At 41.6% G+C, this 21,958-nt stretch overlaps 1 protein-coding gene across 1 annotated transcript in view; it reads right to left on the bottom strand.

Annotated features, from left to right (window-relative positions):
- Positions 1 to 1,221: 1,221 nt before the first annotated feature.
- The window catches only part of AGPAT2 (1-acylglycerol-3-phosphate O-acyltransferase 2), a 91,389-nt gene continuing 70,652 nt past the window's right edge, over positions 1,222 to 21,958 (bottom strand). Inside the window, exons 3-6 of the mRNA XM_073599613.1 lie at positions 15,813 to 15,988; positions 13,988 to 14,083; positions 7,815 to 7,887; positions 1,222 to 6,340 (exon numbers count right to left, since the gene is read on the bottom strand). Of these exons, the coding sequence (XP_073455714.1) occupies positions 6,177 to 6,340; positions 7,815 to 7,887; positions 13,988 to 14,083; positions 15,813 to 15,988 (509 nt within the window). The 3' untranslated portion in view covers positions 1,222 to 6,176. The remainder of the gene's footprint in view (positions 6,341 to 7,814; positions 7,888 to 13,987; positions 14,084 to 15,812; positions 15,989 to 21,958) is intronic.

Raw genomic sequence — 21,958 nt, 5'->3', positions numbered from 1 at the left:
TTGCAGCCTCCTCTTTAACAACGATCATATGACCAAGCATCCAGGCCTTCATGTGTGCAACAGGGAAGGGAGCTAGGAGCAGCATTTTCTACTTTAGTTACTATTTAATTATCCTTCCCAACAATAAAGACTATCTCTTTAATCAACATTTGAGTACAGTTCTACTGTAAAGTAATTCTAGCCCTGTAACTGCCACACACAGGAATAACGGACACCTTCTCCTTAGCATGTCATAGCTGCCAATGCTGACCAACACAACATCTCCCATTGACTCCCATAGTGTTTGGGTAGTGGCCTGGCCATTACTACAGTCAGTGGGAGATGCGGCTTCACATTTTACAATGGCTCTGGTCATCTGCTAATCAGAGGATTTTCCTGGCGGTGTATTCAAGGGGGGAGAAAATCTGAGAGTGCAAAATATACCTAGAAACATGTTGCCCCCCCATATGTGATGTTCTTGGAACTTTGTAGGCAGTCTATCCACACACGTTGGGGTATGTCTATTTCCCAGCATGCACATTGTCACATGCTGCGTCCACACATTAAAATCGGTCCTGATCCATCTGCAAATGAAAAACAAAGCACCCACGAGCAATGAACCTGGGAGACTAATTCATTAACAACAACAATTACATTCAAGTGTGTGGAGAGCCGTCCAAACCAGAAAGGAAGTGCTGTGGTGTGCGTATAATGTACTAAAAATAAATGTATAGGTTGTCTAAAGCAGTGGTCATCAATCCTGTCCTCAGGGCCCACTGTGGCTCGGTTCACACTAGGACGACTTGTCAGGCGACCTAGGTCGCCTGACAAGTAGCGTCCCGTTCAGTACAATGGAACCGTTCTAATCGGAGCGACGCAAGTCGCTCCGACTTAGAAAAAGGTTCCTGTACGACTTTGGGGGCGACTTGGGGCGACTTGCATAGACTTCTATACAGAAGTCGTTTTGCAAGTCGCCCGGGCAGTCGTGTGCAGGTCGCCTCGGTGAGGCGACCTGCAAGTCGTGCTGCCTCTGGTGTGAACCGAGGCTAACAGGCCAGGTTTGCAAGATAACTGAAATACATCACAGGTGGTATCATTTGCTGCTCAGTGATTGCAGTATTCTAGTCTGCATCTCCCCAAGGTAATACATAAAAACCTGGCCTGTTAGTGGGCCCTGAGGACAGGGTTGATGACCACTGGTCTAAGAGACACGGACACTGCACTTCAATAACCAGAAGAAACAAGGTTTTTCATTCTTTTATAGCCATTCAAACATTTACACAACACATTCTGAAAAGTACAATGAAAATGGTGACAAAAATCTTTGGCTTGTTTTGTAATAAAGGCACTTTGGCTTGTCATACAAATAATCTCAAGTAAAATATTCATCTGTAAGAAAATATATTTGACAGCCTGTATAGGCTGATTTCCACCAAACTTGTTTTCAGCCAATCCGCTGTGATGGCTTTGGGGGACCTTTTAACATGAACAATTACGGTACATGCAACAGTTGTACAATATTGCCACCCAATCAGATTACACTGGGGAATGACTAATAAAAACGCATGCAATTAGGCCCCTGGTTGAACGCATTGAGGGGAATTTATCAAAACTGGAGTGGCTAGATTCTGGAGCAGCTGTGCATGGCAGCCAATCAGATTCTATATTTCATTTTTGAACCTTAACTGAACTAAATGAAGTTAAAAGCCAATTGGTTCCCACACACAGCTGCTCCAGATTTTGTCTGCTCCAGTTTTAATAACTTCCCTCTGTTGCTTCCTACTGGTATAAACGGGAAGGTGCAGTTTTCAGTTGTATTGTTCAAAGATCTCAAGTGCATTTGGAAGCTGACAACACACACATAGAGATCACATACACACTACACAGTGCGAATGGACAAAACTCTATTGTAATTTGACAGCCAGCCCCACCAGTTGTTCAAATACCTGAACACTGGGAGATTTACAAAAACTGGTGCACTCAGAATTTGGTGTAGCTGTGCATGGTAGCCAATGAGCTTCTAACTTCAGCTTGTTCAATTAAGCTTTTTCAATAAAACATGGAAGCTGATTGGTTTCTATACAGAGCTGCACCAGATTTTGCACTCTTTAGTTTTAGTAAATCTCCCTCACAGTGCCTTCATCTGTAACAATTTTCTGCCTGGCTCCTTTAATTTTTCATTTGAGGGATCTCGGGCAGGTGGCAGCAGACAAGGTCACCCACTTAAATTTTGGTGGGTTCATCTAAAATCAGCAAAAAAATCGCTCCATGTATGACCAACTCTAATGACAAACTACACCACGAGGAACAGAAGTCTCACTTAGGGGGTATGAAGGTATCAAATAATTATGTTTAGCTTGTGTTTCCTCTGTGCTAATGATCAAGAGATCTCCATCTTCCAAATGCCATCCGCTATCACCTTCATAATCCAAAAATAAGGAAATGGATAGCGAAAAGCACTGGAAATTGGGAAAAGAGTTAAGCAGTAGAACCATGCGTTTTACAACTGTTGTGGCATAAATGCAAGATCCACCCATAGTCATGTACATACACAGATGGGAAAAACACACAGAAACTGTTTATAAATGTGGAAGACTGCGGAGTTGATTTACTAAAACTGGAGAATGCAAAATCTGGGGCAGCTGTGCATGGTAGCCAATCAGCTTGTAATTTAGCATGTTCAATTAAGCTTTGACAATAAAATCTGGAAGTTGATTTGTTTCTATGCAGAGCTGCACCAGATTTTGCACGCTCCACTTTTAGTAAATCAATCCATGTATGTTTTCACAATCTGCCACAAGACCGACCACCATTTTTTCTAGTTTGGCACAATAAAAAAAGATAAACAGTTCTACTTAAACAATTACATAAACATAAAAATAAGATAAAACGCTAAGGAATTTTGTCACTTTTAAAAGTAAAATATTTTTTACCCTCTGATAATAAAAATAGGAAATATATTATTTGATGGCAGGTTGTAATTAATTACACCTCTAATACTTCTATAGAGTGTCATAAACTGAAATTAGAGTCTCATAGATTACTTTGGCAACAATTAACATAAAAGCAGCAGTCATTAGTCCAGTGCAAGTTGTGATTATACACAACAGGAAAACAAGAGAAACAATAGAAGAAACACAACAAAACACAAAAATCATTTTTAATAAACCCAGCCATCATCAGCTGTCAAATCAGAGTCCAATAAAGATGGAGAATGGAAAAAGGCACAAAAACCTATATTGTTGGCCGATTTGGGCATTTTCAGCACTTTTTTTGCACGTTATTTGCGGAAATTAAGCGTGCTACTGATGGACATGGCAAAAAAACGGGTGCATTTGTGCATTTTTCTCTCCTGTATAATTTACAATGCTATATGTACAAATAAGTGCGTCACAGAAATTTTAGTGCAGTCCCTTTGTGAGCCTTCCTGGATCTAGTATTGCGAATTTGCGCTCCCTAACTTCAGCAGGCAAAAACAACTGTGCTATGGGCACTACATATGCAGAAAGTTCCTGAACAAAGTAGTGCCAGTGTTGTCATAGAAACGCTCACTGACTGGTGGTTTATTTAGGAAAATTACCTGTGTACATTATATCAAAGAGGAGCTACAGTCATTTCTGAAAAAAAAAAAAAATACTGTCAGCAGCTACAAATACTGTAGCTGCTGACTTTTAATAAACACACACCCGTTCAGGATCCAGTACTGTCTTTGGGTCCTTGGCACCGCCATCTTGCTTGTGGGAAGCTGACTGTGACCTGCAGCTTCACAGCTGACTTCCCACTGTAGATGCGCAAGTCACATTGCACTGTGTGAATGGACCCGCAGACTCCTGGGATCTGTGACATGTCCCAGGAGGTTGCAATGGGAGGTGCCAAGTTCTACTCGCATCGCCTAGGTGATAATTGTTAAAACTATATCCCCGCCCCCAGAAAAAAAAAAAGTTTTCCAAAAGTAGTCAAAAGTGGTGGTAGTGGAGGGAAGGAGGAGGAAAAGTAGAACTTCCCCTTTTAGGTGAAGTCCGCTTTAACTTTTAATGGGTTCTCTCACTCCGCTTTTTGATTATGGACTTTATTATTTGGGGCAGAGCAGCAAGACAGAAAATATTTATTACCCAACTAATTTCCATAATGCATGCAGTTGTTTATAGAGGGCTCCCATGGACAGGACATTCCACATGTCTACAGTTCACCTGTGGAAAGCTGCAAAATCTCATATTCCACTGGACACAATACTACAAGACATAAGATGGATAAGAAATAATGTCTGAAAGGCTGCACTCACATGCAATTGATCTGGCAGATTTGGGGGTAAATACATTCCCCATCTGAAAACCAACATAAAGCCAGCTCATAGAATTCATTTGTGCTTGCATAGGGAACAGAGGGGACATGGAGGACTATGCTTTTGCCTCCCATAAAGGACTTCAAACCTTGACACCAGTGACGCCAAAACTTTGGAACTGGTCTTCCTTTACATGAGACAGTGTCGGAAATCTTAACATATTGCAGGAGACAAAAAAAAGGTATAGACAGTTTTAAAATCAAAGTTAATTATGTCAGAAAGATTTTGGGCAGGGAAATGGCGAAAGGGAAATCTAGCCCCCTGCCATTTTTGCATTAAATATGGGCGAGGTGCAAGAGGGCAAACCTTAAAAGATAAGTTTGGGGAAAAAATAACAAAAAAGAAAACAGTCATACTCACCTGGGTGGATGCAGTATCGGTCGAATGCTGCAGGTGTCCCCAGCTGCCTCCAAGACCGAGAACTGAGCAATCAAAGACCGCTGATCACTCTTGGTCTTCAGCCTGCAGAGAGCCAGTGACTGTTAGTCACCGGTTCTCTGCTCAGCTCCTCCAGCGCTTACTGAAGCACTGGGCTGTGCAGGGGGCGGGAGCGGATGGCCCAGGCTCTCAGCGTCATTTGAGAGGCTGAGCCAGCTGCCATTCACGAATCTGGGTGAATCCTGACATTAAAGTTGGGATCTTTCCAAAGCCTGGCGTCAGCTGAAAACGGGTAACAGGAGTGCAGAACTGAGTGGACTCTTGTTATTCATAGAAGAAGTAGGGCCAAAAGAGCTTTGGACCTACTTCTCCTTTAATTTATAAGGTAAAAAGTAATGTGTGGGATACAATTCCCTTACCAACTAATAAGCTTTTTTTTCTTACTGTTTTAAGCAGGTCACATGCTGAAGTTCATTTGTCAAACCTCTATATGATCTCCTTTAAATTTACAAAAAAACTATATAACTTGACCACACACCAAACAATCCTGGCTGGTATGGTAGCAGCCTTATTCAGTTGGATCAATACTGCTTTTGACAAGGTGTAAGATTTGCAGACCACTACATGGTCCCATCCAGTCCCATAAAACATTTTACGATACACCGACCAGTAGTCAAGTTACCAATGTCCAAGGAAAACGTTTCATTTGCTGTCAATAAAGTATGGTTCCTAGCTTCTGAAAACGGTCTATTGGACATGGAGCATATTAGTCCTCTCCTGTTACCTTTATGGTAAAAACAGCTTTCTATGTTACACTGTTTGCTGGTGTGCTATGAATTCATTGTAAAGTCCTTTATCCCAATAATTCCAACAGCAAAGAGCGGAGTGATTTCTGCAAACTCTCCTTTGGCCCCCAGTTTCACTATTAATTCTGCTTAGGTAAAAATTGCTTGAAAATAAAATATATGAACCGTAAAAAAAAATAAAAAAAAAAATGTCTTTGTTGCTTTGTAAAATGCTCATGGATTTTTTGTTGTATTTTAATACTTGACATTTTATGCACAGAAAAAAAAAAAAGCGAAATGAAAAAAAAAATTAAAACAACAATACTCAAATTATTGTTTACTGTCGCTTACAATTTTTTTCCCACTTTTTCCCCATTTTTTTTTGCTGCCAAGAAAGTCAAAAATAAAATACACCAACAAAAAAAAACAATAACCCATAGCATCAAATTAAATGCAATTGCATTTCAACAATATAACAAATTTTCCAGAAATGTCTGTAATTCTACCAAAACTAGTCCGTTTTGTGTATTACTAGTGTCCAATATTAAATCCACAAGCAGTGTGGTCTTTAGTAAGTTGCGGTTTAGTCGTACAAACCTCTCCAGTGCTCTGATAAGTCCAGTGTTTGACTCGCAGTGCTCTGCCCCTTACAAGTTAGTCTCTGGGTCTGATGTCTGCAATTCCAGTAGCTCCTATTTATTAGAAACGCCCTGTCCACCAGCTGGGAGCGGCTTGCCGGAGAGCCGAAAGAACACTTTGCGCATATCGTGGAAACATTTTTCTGTCAACTCTGAAACGTCCTGTTCTTTCAAGTTAGCGATATCGATCTTTGGAAGAATCTCAACTTTGATGGTTCCTGGAAGTTAAGATAAAAATATAGAGTGAATACATTATCTGTGACTATTGGTATATTTAAAAAAGTGCAAACAATACCACTGTGTTATCGGCAGCCATGCACCACTCTTCTCACCACTTATTCATCTGCATAGGATAACATTTTCTAAAGCAATTAAGGATCACATATTGATTAAAGACCAATATTTCAGCTGTGAATGGTTGCTGGCAAGCTTATTGGCTTGCTGGCTTCTTATATCACTTGAGGACTTCAGTGATGTGATCTCCATCAGAGTTTCCAAGTTGGACCTCAAACATGCAGCATGCATCCCATATGTGGTCCTTTGCTTGCCTTTATCTGACCTTGGGGTACTAAATCTCCCACTGATATAAGGCACTACTCCTCCCAATGACACCAAAGACTAGACACCATTTCTTCCACTGACACCAACAGTGGGGCATTATACCTCCCATTGACACCAAGGATGGGGCACTACTCCTTCTACTGACCACAGGTGCTAGATCATATTTTTTTACTTACCACCAAGCCTGAGACATTGGGATTGATTTACTAAAACTAGTGCAAAATCTGGTTCAGCTGTGCATGGTAGCCAATCAGCTTCTAACCTCAGCTTGTTGAGTTAAGCTTTGACAAAAAAAAAACTGGAAGCTGAGTGGTTTCTATGCAGATCTGCACCAGATTTTGCACTCTCCACTTTTAGGTTTGGTTCACACTGGAACCAGCTGCGGATCACACAGGAACACTGTGTGTCCCCATTCTCCGGTTCAGGGATGAATCAGGGCCGAATCTTAGCCTGAATTCAGCCCTGAAACGGAGCCAAAGACGCACAGCGTTCTGTGCAGAGTGCTCCGCAGCCGCCCCGGAGATATGTGAACCGGCTCCATAGAGACCCGATCACATTCTCCTGCTATGTGAATTGGATGCGGAGAAACCCGCATCCTATTGGCATAGGTGTGAACCCAGCCTTAATAAATCAACCCCACTGATACCAATGCATTTTCTACTCCCACTGGTCAATGTCCAGCTCCCTAAAGTCTGAAGGACAATTGCCTTCAGACTTGTTCTGAGTTAGTGATTCTGGAGCCAGGGACAGCCCGGCAACTAGTATTTTCAGGAGGAGGTCAGCAGTGGAAGCCTCTGTATTTCTATCAGCAAGGAGTTAAAGAAAAAAAGAAACAGGCAAGCACACGTGCAGCCATTAGGTGGCAGCAGAGCACACAGCTGTCATCCTCCTCCTCCTCCTCCACCCGGGTCTCCAAATATTCTGCAGATCTGACCCGATCTGCCAATTCTGCATGAAGAATAATTCTCTGCACGTCCCTCCAGCGGCTTAAAGAGCTCCTACATCCCTGGGAAGCCGATAACATTCTTCCAGTATAATGTAAAGAGCTGGACAGCAGATGTCACCCATCACGCCAGCTTAAGGCGCTGAGCACAGCTTGTCTGATCTGAAAAGCTGTCTGTGTCTACCTACCACCAGTGAACAGGTTCTTCCTGCGGTCATAGAAGCTGGTAAATGAGGAGTACACCACTGGGATTATAGGAACCTGACAACAGAGAGACAGCATACCATTACCATAGACAAAATTAACAGTTCTCTAAAGTTATAGTAACAAAAGGAACTCTAGAGGTCTAAAATCCAGATTCCAGACCGGGGAATATTAAATTAAGGAATAAAGAAACAAGCAAAACAATATACTTTGATTTCATTTACCTGGTAGGTCCTGATCTGTTCTTCTTTTACTAGATGGATTGGACAGTGAATGAAACCAGGGATCTGAGTGGATGTCAGGAGAATCCTCACTACAGAACAGCATCGTCAACATCACTCAAGAAGTGCAAAAGATCTGATTCTTTTTCTTTTATTAAGAAGGTCCGCAAATGAAATTCATTTTTACATTCACACAAGCGTCCAATCTAGATAATCTTACATGTCCATGGGTTCTGTAGCTACCTTCAGTTGACTGGACACAAATTGAAATAAAGCTGTACAGACAGCCCTATCATAACCCCTTCCATTACCTCACTTTAGTAGCAAAAAATAAACAGTGAATCAAAAGGAACATAGGGGAGGGATCTGGGTCCTGTAATGTTTTTTAAAGAAAAGGATTTTACAAGCAAGTCAAAAATCCTATTTTCTTAATTGTACAAAACAGACACATGATCTTAGTCTTAGACCATGGGATGTCCAAATCAATGCAACTGAGGGGTGAGTTACACAGCACCCAAACGCCAACAATGTGAGTGACACCCTGCACAATGGCATTCACCAATGAGTGAAAGACAAACAGTCTTTAAAAAAGAATACCTAGGGATAAAATGTCATTTTTGAGGGTACTTAAGACCAAATACTGGTCCAGACTCAGCAAGAGGAAAGATGGGATTTATCCCACAGAGTACTTCTTGGTGTGGAATTTTCCAGCTTTGCACCATGCAAAGTAGGCCTTTCTGGTGTAATGACAGACTTTGTGGGAATTCGATTTTCTAGCTTTCAGTAGCATATGCATGATCAAATCTGATAGGCCCCTGCCCCTCATGAATTGAGCCATGCCTTTCAGGCCAGTGACTGAGAGGCAGGATGATGTACCAGCCCCTGCAACAGAAGATCTTGACAATCTGGGAGGGCCCACAGAGAGTCTGCCAGGAGTCCGTGTATCTTGTACTCCTGGGCAAGCTCAGTGCAATGAGGAGCACTGGAACGCCCACCCTCTTGATGTTGTGAAGCAGGTGAGAAAGAAGCTTTAGAGGGGTAAAAACATAGATCAAGGTGAACGAATCCCATTGGGGAGATTTACTAAAACTGGAGCGTACACAATCTGGTGTAGCTCTGTACAGAAATCAATCAGCTTCCAGGTTTATTGTCAAAGCCTAATTGAACAAGCCTTAGTTAGAAGCTGATTGGCTACCATGCAGCTCCACCACATTCTGAGTGCTTCAAATCTAACCCACTGAGACACCAGGGCATCCATTGCGAAGGCCCAATGGTCCCTGGTCCCTGAGACAGATCTTTCCAGCTTGCTGTTGAATTTGGATGCCAAAAGATCTTCATCTGATGTCGCCCACCTGCAACAGAGTTCTAGAAATACTTCTGGATGAAGATACCATTTCCCTGGAATCAGGCACTGATGACTAAGAAAGTCTGTCTACCAATTTTCCATACCTTTACGCTGTGGACAGGGCCAAAAGGTGGCAATCCACTCAAGCTAGAATGAGGGTCACTTCTCTTGGAGCTGCGTGACTTCTTGTGCCCCCTTGATGGTTGATGTAAGCCAGCCTTTTTCAACCAGGGTGCCTAGGCACTCTGGATTACCTTCTGGGTTCTTTAGGGGTGCCTTGGAAAAATACATAAAAATTACCCGAATTGCCCAAAAACTGTGTACAACTAGTGGGTGGATCAAGCCTGCTTTTTTGTTACATAAAGCCACAGGTTTTTGTTGTGCAACATGACAACCTTGGGTACTGTGCATGCCAGCTGCCAGCATCCTAACAGCCACAGACATCATTGATTGATAAGGAGGACATTGGCCACCTGAAAAGCATCCTTGTTTAACCCCCCCACCCCCCCCCCACCCCTCTCTGTTAGCACTGGGGTCACGTTAGCTGGGTGGGGGAGAGAAAATGAGGAAGAAGAAATGCTAGAATACTAGTCAGTACCAGTGTGCAAAAGTGTGCTTGCATTGAAGGAATAAGTCACCTCTAATGTTAGTGTCTAACATGTGTGGATGCCGCTGCAATATGTAAAACTATTCATTTTTTTTTAAGGGTGTCTTGACTGAAAAACAGTTGAGAAACACTGACATAAGTCAATGCTGTGGCACTGTCTGATAATCTTGGTTAGGGTGCATTGCAAGAAACCCTTGAATCATCCTCAGTTCCAAAATGTTGATCAGGAGCAGGATTCCGTTCCCTTAACAGGAGAGGGCATCCAGGTTTACAAATTACTCTGAATCCAGTACCCACTTGAAATCTGCCACACTATGGCAAGCTTGGTTCTTGGTGGTTAGGCCAATAGGAAGATCCAGAGACCGATGGTGGTGGGCTGATTCCAGTGCTGACCTCTTGACATTTAGGATCCACTCAAACCTATACAAGGCCTGCAACAGCCTATGAACTTTGGCTGACATAGCCTGGACCGACTTTAGGAAGAGGTCATCCAGGTATTCTTTAATGGGGATACCCGGACAGTGCAGCAGAGCTAGGATGGGAGCAGATACCTTGGTGAAGTCCCAAGGTACAGTGGACAGGCCAAAGGGAAAGGCAACAAACTGGTAATGTTGTAAAGCACAGGTAGTGTTGATGCAGGGGGAGAGGAGGATGTGTAAGTAGGCACCTTTGATGTCCACTGGAGGCCAGAAGGTAATATGAATCGATGACTAACTGGGCAGATTCTGTGAAAAGGAAATTAACTCTTCTTTTTCTCAGGAACCAAAGGTTTGCTTGTAGGGGGTTTTGCCTTCTTTTTTCAGGGTACGTGGAAAGCCACTAACAACTCTACCCCAAGCTATATCACCAATTTTGTCTCTAAATGTCACCCAAATCATCCTCTCTGCTCCTCCCAAGACCTCCAGCTCTCTAGCTCTTGTTTCCTCCTCCCATGCTCACTTCCAGGACTTCTTTAGAGCCTCTGGAATGCTCTACCTTAATCTGCCCAGCTATTTCCTACTCTGGCTACCTTTAGGCAATCCCTGAAAACCCATCTATTCAGGGAAGCCTATCCCACCTCTGCCCAATAAGTGAACTTTTTTTTTATTGTGCCATCAGCTCATCCCACACAAATATTACCTTTTGTACCACTTCCCCACTCTATTAGATTGTAAGCTCTTATGAGCAGAATAATACCCATTTTCCTCCTTGACTTTCTTGATGTAAATGTCCAAAGAGTCAGCATATAGGTATTGCCTTTTAAAAGGCATCTGCACAAGATTCTTCTTACAGCTCTATAGCCCAACACCTGAGCCAACTAATCCTATGAAAATGTACTGTAAGTAATAACCGGTCACTCCTGCTCTCTGTCCACAAATAACTCCTAAAAAATGTTGCAGTCTGCACTCCTCTGTAAATCCCATAGTGACCAAAGCAATAGCACCCTGGACTACAAATACAGGGCAGGGCCCTGACTTACTCCAGCCTGTATAGCACGCTGCAGCTAACTCAATGCATTGCACCACATGCCAAGGTGAGCACCCACGCATGATCCAGTGCCCAAATAGTAAAGCATGCATTACTGTTTATGGAGCTGTATTATTTTGTGTTCTTTATATCTGCCTGGAGCTCACTGTCAACAAGAAAAGATGGCTCCCTTCCTGTCAGACTTTCAGGATGCATGAAAAAAGCAAGCAGAGGAAGCCACCTTCACTCTGAATTGCACAGAAAGGATACATCTTTATTTGAAAATGGCAACACAGTGGCATTATTCTGGGATGAAGCATCTACCTGTCTTGTGGTCTCTCTGCAGAGATGGCAGACTTCATAACAACTGTACATTTAAATCAATAATAAGGTGTCCATAAGCACCAATAATGGCAACAATTCATTTCACTTTTGGGAAGCTGCAGCTTCTCTCTATAAGTTTTGCATTTTTACTTTTTTTGCTGTGCCATATTTTAAATTTCATATATACTGTGTTTCTACAATACAGTACTACAGCTTCACATCTACTGTTTTTTTTGTAGGTCAGACAGAGCAGTCAGCATCGGTGCTGAACAGCTGTTAAGGGTGACCATAATAGCATATTTCATATGTATGGAATCAGTGTTAATTTTGCCAACGAGAACGTTTTCGGCAAAGTTTTTGTCAGCGACATTTTTACAGTGACGAAAACAAAACAAAAAGTACAGCACATTTTCGTCCACTGACAAAAATCAGATCCGTTTTCGTTAAAGAACGAAAACGGGACAGAAATGTGAGGCAGGAACGTTTACCCTTGTGAACTAACTTCCGTTTTTCACGGAGCTCTGCCTGCTTCTGTTCCCAGCAAGCAAGCGAGTTGAATCGACTGTGTGCACCTTACGTGACGACTGCCAGAGACCAGAGCAGAACTGTGCATTACAGGTAGGCCTCTCGGGTCCCGACGAGAGTCCCACTCCCGAGTCCTGTTTAGGAGATGACCGCTAGGCGCCCATGTCCAAAGAAGAGAGCAGACTGTGACCACCATGCAGAGCACTCTGCAGCATTACAGGCCTCCTCGGACAACCATCCAGAGCTCTGTGCAGCATGATTGGCGTCCTCGGACCACCGTCCAGAGCTCTGTGCAGCATTACAGGCCTCCTCGGACCACCGTCTAGAGCACTGTGTAGCATTACAGGCCTCCTCACAATGTCCAGCGTGGCTAAATCTGTATCTTTGAGTTTGTTCAAACCTTAATACCATAAATAATAACACGATATTAGATTTTTTTTACTCCAGGAGTAAAGACTTATTAAAACAAAATCGAAACTTGCTGCCAAAATTAACACTGTACAGAATGATGTGAGTAGACGAGAAAATCCGGACAGCCGCACACCAGGAGGATATTGTCCAAAAAGGGTTACTTTATTGTAAAATCAGGATCATACCATATACAGGACACCATAGACAAGATGTACAGGCAATCAGCTAACGCGTTTCACACTTATGCCAAGTGCTTACTCATAGCTATGAGTGCTTACTCATAGCTATGTGCCAAGTGCTTACTCATAGCTATGAGCTATGAGTAAGCACTTGGCATAAGTGCGAAACGCGTTAGATGATTGCCTGTACATCTTGTCTATGGTGTCCTGTATATGGTATGATCCTGATTTTACAATAAAGTAACCCTTTTTGGACAATATCCTCCTGGTGTGCGGCTGTCCGGATTTTCTCATCTACTCACATTATGAATCAGCATTAGCCAGCACCTGGGGCTCTTTATCTCTGGAGAGAGAATCATTCACTCTACACCTGGTTTGGATCCACACTGGTGCGGGGAAGACTCTCGTGTTGCAACTGTACAGAATAAGCTAGCCCTCTAGTGGACAGGTGCTGAGATTAGTTCAATTTAGTGTAAGCTACCTAGAGATAGTGCTCTCAGTGAATCATACTGTAAATTAAGAAAATATAATAGGAAATATATTATATAAGAAATATAATAGGCAACTGTGGTGGGACTGTATGTCCTACAGTGCAGAGACTGATGTGAATGTCTTTGTATTCTCTTAACAGCATGCAGAATATGTCAGAGATATATAATTAGATAATAACAATAGTATGTGACTGATGTGACTGTCTCAGATGTTTCTGTACAGCACTACAGAATATGTCAGAGACATATAATAGTGGGACTATGATAGTGACTATGATTAGAGTGCAAGCTCCTATGGTGTATAAATCGATGTGAATGGCTTGGTGTTCTTTGTGCCGTGCTGTAGAATATTCTGGCATTAAATAAATAGATGAAACAAATGTTATAAATGGATGAAATACGTTTTCTCAGCAGCAGTCTGAGCTGTTCAGGCCTTCCTTGTCTTGCCGGAAGGACATGGAACAGGCACAATTGATGAAGGAACATCTGTGTTTTTGTGCTGGGTATTTTAATATGCAAATTGTTCCCAAGAGCCGGTTCTCTGAATTCTACAAACTAGACATGAAAATGACAAAATTACCATCAGCGGCATTAAGCTGGATTATTACCTGCGCCTGCAGTGCCAGATGGAATGCTCCTTTCTTGAAAGGAAGTAAGTCGCCAGTGTTGTTCCGAGTCCCCTCAGGATAAATCCAGACCTTCAACTGGAAAGAAAGCTGTGATCACTGACAGTCCCTGAGATCAGAACTGACCCAGTGAACTTACCACTGGATCTCCATGCAGCTTCTAATGAGTTGAAAACTAGATCCCAATTCAAAGCTATTCCTATCAATGCTGTATTTCAACCGGCTTGTAATAACTTCAGAACTGTATACTGGGTAAATTAATCTGGTAGTTGATTTTTTGGATCTCTGAGCAAACGTTAAAGATATTAGATAATATAATGCACTGGAGCCCTTGTCTAGTGAGCCTTACACTGAAACCTAGGACAATATCTTGTTGGTGGGATACTGGATCTCTTAGTGTTTAAAACCAATTGGCTCCAAATTTCAAAATGTTATCAAAGTTCTGTTTTGGATCCAATTTCCTTAGGCTTAAACTACTAGATACAGAAGTCAGCTCTTATGAATTTGACTTTGAGATCCGAAACCTACTGCTCAGTACTAGATCTCCAAGCTGGTCTTCATAATCTAGAACTAGATCCCCATGCTATTTTTATGAAGCTTAAACTATATTTCTAAGCCTGATATTGTCAGCCAAATTCTGGATGCCTCAGTCATGACTTATAAGCTTCAAACTGGACCCAACTGCCAAGAACAGGATATTATGCTAGGGAGCCAAAAGCCAATACTTCTGCCCCCAGTAGGGGGTCTCCGAGTCATTTCTGGTGGGGTCAGCACTAGATCCCTGACTTGGTTTTTCTTATGCTTTAGACACCTAAGTCAGCGCAGGTGAGGTCAACACCAAATCCTTGACCTAGGTGTAGCAATCCCAACAGAGATTTGAGGGAAAACAAAACACCTGAGTCCCAAGCTAAATGCTATTTTCAAGGCAATAAACAGGTTCACTTTTAATACCTTGGAGCTAGTATGTAACCCTGGAATATAGTAGCTTCCAATGGATGCTCCTTACGTAGATGGACCTGCTACCTTATAGCAGGTGACCTCTAACGCTAGATTTCAATAAAGTTGCAATCAGAAAAGGAGCCCCAAAAAATGTAAAATGAGTTCTAATACATTCTCTCAAGAATGTAATAATAAAATTTGTACTTTACATTTGAGTAACCAATATAATGGTATTATGGTTTTCAGATTAATAACATTTGTGTGGTAGTTGTAGGAGATCCCAAAACGTAATGCTGAACTCAAAGGGCCCACTTACATTTTAGCATTGCAGCAGGTGCATTGTGGTGTACTGCAGATGCATTGCCCACTAGTTTACTAGTGTTGTGGGTTGCCATTCGAATGTGCACTCAACTACGTGTTACTGTAACAGATGGATGTGAACGGGCTCTGAAGAAAACTCTTTAATTGACCCTTTTTTTGTTTTACTATCTCGCCAATACTCATTATTAATGGAACCATCATGACCAACAATAATAATGACAACTTTTTTTCTTCTCAGTGCTCAAAAGCGACACTGAATCTCAGCCGAAAAGACAAATAAATCACACTTTCATATTTCGTTGACATAATCTGCTGCAATAAATGTGCTTTCCAAATTCATTTGCCTTTCCATAACACAAATCATAAGTAGATTTAACAAGCACTGTCATACTCAGCGGCCCATTATTAATAAGTGTAATAATTCACCATTCTCTGGGGACCCTCGACCTGCTGTACCAGGTCTGAGAGCCACTAAGTCAGCATTTTCTAGGAGATGCTCAGCTTATTAGACCCTCCGCCGAGATTTTGCACAAGTGCCACTACTTACATTGTCATCTGTCATAGCATGTGCTACTAATGCCATGATAGACTTGGCATCGCTTGTGCGTTTCCGGTTGATGTAGATGACACCCCCAAGATAGGTAATGAGCCCCACAGAACCGGCAAACATCAATTCTCTCTTGGCGATCTGCACGCATCGATCGGGTAGGATCTCCATCAGACCTATAAAGGAAATAAACAAAAATATATTTCAACAGAAATTATTTAAGCGGGTATAGCTGCAACTGATGCTTAAATATTTTTAAAGCGTAAACTTTTATCTGTATCCCTACATGGGTGGTTTCCTTGCATTTCTTGTCCCAGAAAGATACCAGAAAGTGAGAAGAACATGTTTAATCCCCTATTAGCTGCCACCATAAAGGTCCCCACTGTAGTTTTAAAGGGACAGACTACAGACTACTGACACAGCAGCTGGGAAGAGCCACAGCAGGAAGACACAACCACCCAGCCCACTCAGAAGTGTCAGATGTGGAGGATTCTAGTGACCCCCTCCAACTCTGCAGGAGATCAAAGACTGGATGTGGTAATGGGAAATATTATTTATGAATTTTACCATTTTTTCACTATAATGACAGTGTCTCTCTATGGCAGGTCACAGCATGGGTGCCCTGAAGCTGGAAAGAGTATTCAGAAGGATGAATAATTTAAGCACTGATTCCACGCAAAACAGATATTTCTTTGATATGGGATTGCTGACAGGCTGAATCATGCTGTTTTTTCATATCTCCTAAGCAAGCCATAGATTATGCAATTTTCTTTCCTTCAACCACGGGATGAAGGAAAGAAAACTGCTTGATTTCCCCAATCAACAAAGTTAGTGTTGATGGGGGAATCCCTCCCACTGCGCTTTCCCTGCCCTCAGAATGCAATGTTTACTGCTGGCAGCTATCACACAAGAAAAACCTGACAGGCTGGTTGTACATAAGTCAATCAATAGATCAACTTCAGTAAATCAGTCTGCCCATAGTTGGATCAAAATTTAATCCGGTTCCTGCTGAACCGGACAGATTTAGATCTGTCTATGGCCAGCCTTAGTGTAGCAAACCTACTTGACTGTTCTTCTTAGTGATGGCTCATCTGTCTGGCATAGACCTTAAAAAGAAATGTCTCCAGAGAAGATGCTGATCCCAGATGTCAAAGTATCACTTTTCTAAAAGAAAACCTGTAATGCTGGAGAAAACTAAATTCTACAGGGAACATGGGTAACACAGTCACAGGTAGGTATAGATTGTGGGGTGAAGTCATGTCTTTCATACCAATTAAATATGGTTTGCCTGTATGGGTTAAGCCTAATCCTTTGCATATGATTATTATATAGGGGTTTAACTGTGATGTCACATTCACTTTGTGAGATACCAAATGGCAACTGAGCCTGACACACCTTTCTTCTGTGCCTTTGTAGCACCATTGCTGTAGCTGGCAAGCAGCACAAAGGCACATGAGACACTAGAGTTAAGCACGAGTCATATTTTTTCATGTTTGCCACATGCATAATCAATGCATAATCAATCATGGGTAAATGCAACACCTCTAAGTATTTATTACATCTCACAAAAATATCAGTACACCATCTGACAATGCAGTCATTTGCTTTACTGTCCAGAAGAGTGGAGACATCTTTTTTCGGCATCATTCTGGGTTAGAAACAGTGACGGGGGATGATTTTCTAGCCCCTAATGCTCCTTAATCATTTAGGGCTATGGCACACCGAATGGCTTCTCTTCTCCTCCTTTATCTATTCTTCAATGCTCTTGCAATATTTATTCTTTCCTGTGTACCATGTTACTGCACTGTTTCGATATCGTGCTTTACGTTTTTTTTTTTTTTCGTTTTTCTTAGTGTTACATGTTTCGCATGGGCTGGCCATTTTACGCTTCCTGTTGTGGCTTCGAAGTGGGCCAATTGCTATTTTCACTATGTGAGAGGTAATGTTCAGCTACTCTAAGCTTTGGTCACCTGTACAATGTTATGTTGCAGTGATTTCTGGTACTTTAGTTATATTTTTTCTGGATTTTTCTTTTTTCCTATTATATTTCTGCATTTTGCATTTGAAAAAATGTTCATATTATATATATATATATATATATATATATATATATATATATATATATATATATATATATATATATATATATATATATATATATATATATATATATATATACACACACTGACAACAACATCTCAGCCTAGGCAGTTACCTGACTCGAGCCCAAGGCCAGCTTTTTATTGATAAAAACCAGAACTTTGTTTATTTTTTTTTTTTTTTTTAAGTCTGCCATTTATTTATAGAATTTTGTAAATTCACTTAAAAAGTGATGCAAATCTTTTAACTCAGACAAACCTGTGGATTTACATTAAGTTGCTATTCAGAAAGACAGAAATCTGATGCAGAGCAGCTCAGAAACCCTTAAGAAATGGGGAAAAGTATATTCTGTAATTTTATTTATATCCATATTTCAATCTGTTTATTGTTTTTGTACAGGAAATGTACAACCGCTATGGAGATGTCAAATTATACAATTAGGTACTGATACAGAATCAATTTGCTCAGTACTGTGTTCTGAGAATACATCTTCCCAGTTACACAGGCTCACATCACTAACACCAAAGAAAATGTTACGTGAAATATTTTGCATAGTTGGTTAAACTTGAAATCGGATTTAGATAGACATACCATTCCAAGATCTTAATAAAATAGTAGGAGAAAGAAAAAGAAAAATGTCTGCCTGACTCAGAAGAGAGGTCAGCCAGGTGTAATAGAAAAGATAAGGGAAGGGAAAGCGTGAACTTGGTGGGAGAAGTAGATAATAAAAGAAAGGAGTTGGCCTTCCCGGGTTTCAGGTATTATGTAGAATGCACCTGAATTTGTAATTGGCCATAACCCGATTTAGCTTGTGTTTGACTAAATCTATAGAAATCAGTAGAGAATTTCCAGCTTTTTGCTATCTTTATTCTGGAGCCAATAATATGTATATCACCAGTGGTTTTGTACATATACGGATTCCCCTATCAAATTCATAGACCAGGGCATTTTAAGATTATTGAGGTAAATTAACTGGAGTGTTTGAGTATATCAGATTATATATTCTAATCCAAAATGTACATATTTTGGGACACAACCACCAAAAATGGTACATGGTACCCAGTAAGCCGCTTTCCCTATTGCACATACACTATATTGTCAAAAGTATCTTGACCTAAAGCGCCCCTGCTGCAGCTGCGTTTTTCCCAGCACTTTTAACCCTTTTTCGGCCGCTAGCGGGGGTTAAAAGTGCCCAGCTTACGGCCAAAAAGCGCAGCTAAAACAACTCTAAAGCACTGCTAAAATTAGCGGCGCTTTACCACCGATGCCCCAGCACCTCAGTGTGAAAGTGCCCTTAATGGCATCCCAGTCTTAGTCCTTAGGGTTCAATATTGAGTTGGCCCACCCTTTGCACTTATAACAGCTTCAACTCTTCTTGGAAGGCCGTCCACAAGGTTTAGGAGTGTGTCTATGGGAATGTTTGACCATTCTTCCAGAAGTGCATTTGTGAGGTCTGGCACTGAACTGAATGAGAATGCCTGGCTCCCAGTCTCCGCTCTAACTTATCCCAAAGGTGTTCTATTGGGTGCAGGCCAGTCAAGTTCCTCCACCCCAAACTTGCTCATTCATGTCTTTATGGACCTTGCTTTGTGCACTGGTCCAAATCATTTTGTGGAGGGGGAATTATGGTGTGGGGTTGTTTTTCAAGGGTTGGGCTTGGCCCCTTAGTTCCAGTGAATGGAATTCTTAAGTTGCCAACATACCAAGACATTTTGGACAATTTCATGGTCCCAACTTTGTGGCAACAGTTTGGGGCTGGCCCCTTTCCTGTTCCAACATGACTGCACACCAGTGCACAAAGCAAGGTCCAAAAAGACATGAATGAGCGAGTTTGGTGTGGAGGAACTTAACTGGCCTGCACAGATTCCTTTTTGCACTGGTTTGCAGTCATGTTGGAACAGGAAGGGGGCCATCTTCAAACTGTTCCCACAAAGTTGGGAGCATGAAATGGTCCAACATGTCTTGGTATGCTGACGCCTTAAGAGTTCCCTTCACTGGAACTAAGGGGCCAAGCCCAACCCCTGAAAAACAACCCCACACCATAATCCCCCTTCCACCAAATGATTTGGACCAGTGCCCAAAGCACAGCAGAGGTTGGGCTTGGCCCCTTAGTTCCAGTGAAGGGAACTATTAAGGCGTCAGCATACCAAGATATGTTGGACAATTTCATGCTCCCAACAAACTGTGGGAACAGTTTGGGGATGGCCCCTTCCTGTTCCTACATGACTGCGTACCAGTGCAGAAAGCAAGGTCCATAAAAAGATGGATGAGCAAGTTTGGGGTGGAAGAACTTAACTGGCCTGCACAGAGCCCTGACCTCAACCCGATAGAACACCTTTGGGATGAATTAGAGAGGAGACTGCGAGCCAGGCCTTCTCGTCCAACATCAGCGTTTGACCTCACAAATGCAGTTCTGGAAGAATGGTCAAACATTCCCATAGACACACTCCTAAACCTTGTGGACATCCTTCGCAGAAGAGTTGAAGCTGTTATAGCTGCAAAGGGTGAGCCAACTGAATATTGAACACTACGGACTAGGACTGTGATGCCAATAAAGTTCATGTAAAAGCAGGTGTCCTAATACTTTTGATAATATAGTGTAGGTGAGGCTTGAGGGCGTAGTTTGATTATTCTATTAGGGATCATGTAGCATCTCATCAATGTTTTATAATTACAGTCTACCAGAGGGGTGTTAATTGACACCCGGGACAGGTTGCTTGTGACTTCTTGCCAGTCCTGGATATCCATATAGATTTAGGGAGATATTGTTCCCACTGTAACATATAAGAGTTTTGGGTAGGTGTGGTGAGCAGGTTATATAATATACTGTATATATATATATATCTATAGAGATATATATTTCTATAGATCGATCTCTCTCTCTCTCTATATATATCTCTCTCTCTCTATATATATCTATATATATATATCTATATATCTATATATAGATATATATATATATATATCTATATATAGATATATATATATATATCTATATATATATCTATATAGAGATATATATATATATATATATATATATATATATATATATATAGATAGATAGATAGATAGATAGATAGATAGATAGATAGATAGATAGATAGATAGATAGATAGATAGATAAATATATATATTAATCTCCAGTGAAAAAATGATTGGGTTAATCCATCACATTCTGCTAGAGGGTGTTCAGGAAGCACTCACGTCCGAACTGTGCCATATATCCGAAGAGTATTATATTTTATAGCCGTTTGGAAGCCAAATGTACTGGAGAAAGGAATAGGCTTTCTAACACTGGCACCGAGAAACGGCAGTAAAATGATAAGATATGAAAAGTCTGGGAAGGCAGATATCCAAAAACAAAACACGTTCACATTGTGGCTGGAGCTAGCGGACAGCTTGGGTGAGGAATTCACAGTCAGAGCGACACGTCTCTGTCCTATGTCCAATTACTGTTAATGGATCTAAGAGGAACAAGGTGCCCCTGACAGTGACTGGATAGTAAGAAAAATAATGGTGGAAAAGTGCTTACAAGAGACGCTCTGATCTGAAACCTGTCCCTCATCACAAAATGAAGAAAATCATTTTATTTTCACTGTGATAGAACAGAGCAGACCCGCTAATTTAAAAAGGAAGTACATTTCCTTTACATATAGGTAATCCTATAATAAGGCTTACCTATAGGCAGTGGAAATATCTCCTAAACCTGCACCGTTTAGGAGATATTTACATTACATGCAGCCAATGACATCACTGGTACATGCGCTCTGAAGGAACACCCACCCGTGCCGTTCCTTCAGAACCCCGTGCCGTGAGCGGTAGGTCTCGTGCGAATACGCGGGAGTGACGTCATCGCGGCTCTGGCCAGTCACAGAGCCGGAGTCGGTGAACCCGGAAGCATGACGGGTGAAGATGGGAGCCCCTGCAGCGCTGAAATCAATGCATACTAGCACATTATGACTTTACAATGCAGAAAAAAAAGAAAATGTCCAGCGGTATACAACCGCTTTAAGCTGGCCATACAATGTCCGAATTTCTGTTGGTTC

Source organism: Aquarana catesbeiana, linkage group LG09 (genome assembly GCF_042186555.1).
Source record: "Aquarana catesbeiana isolate 2022-GZ linkage group LG09, ASM4218655v1, whole genome shotgun sequence".
In the NCBI taxonomy this organism is placed as follows: Eukaryota; Metazoa; Chordata; class Amphibia; order Anura; family Ranidae; genus Aquarana; species Aquarana catesbeiana.
The sequence above is the reverse complement of the archived record's forward strand: the minus strand, read 5'-3'. Positions and strand labels throughout refer to the sequence as shown.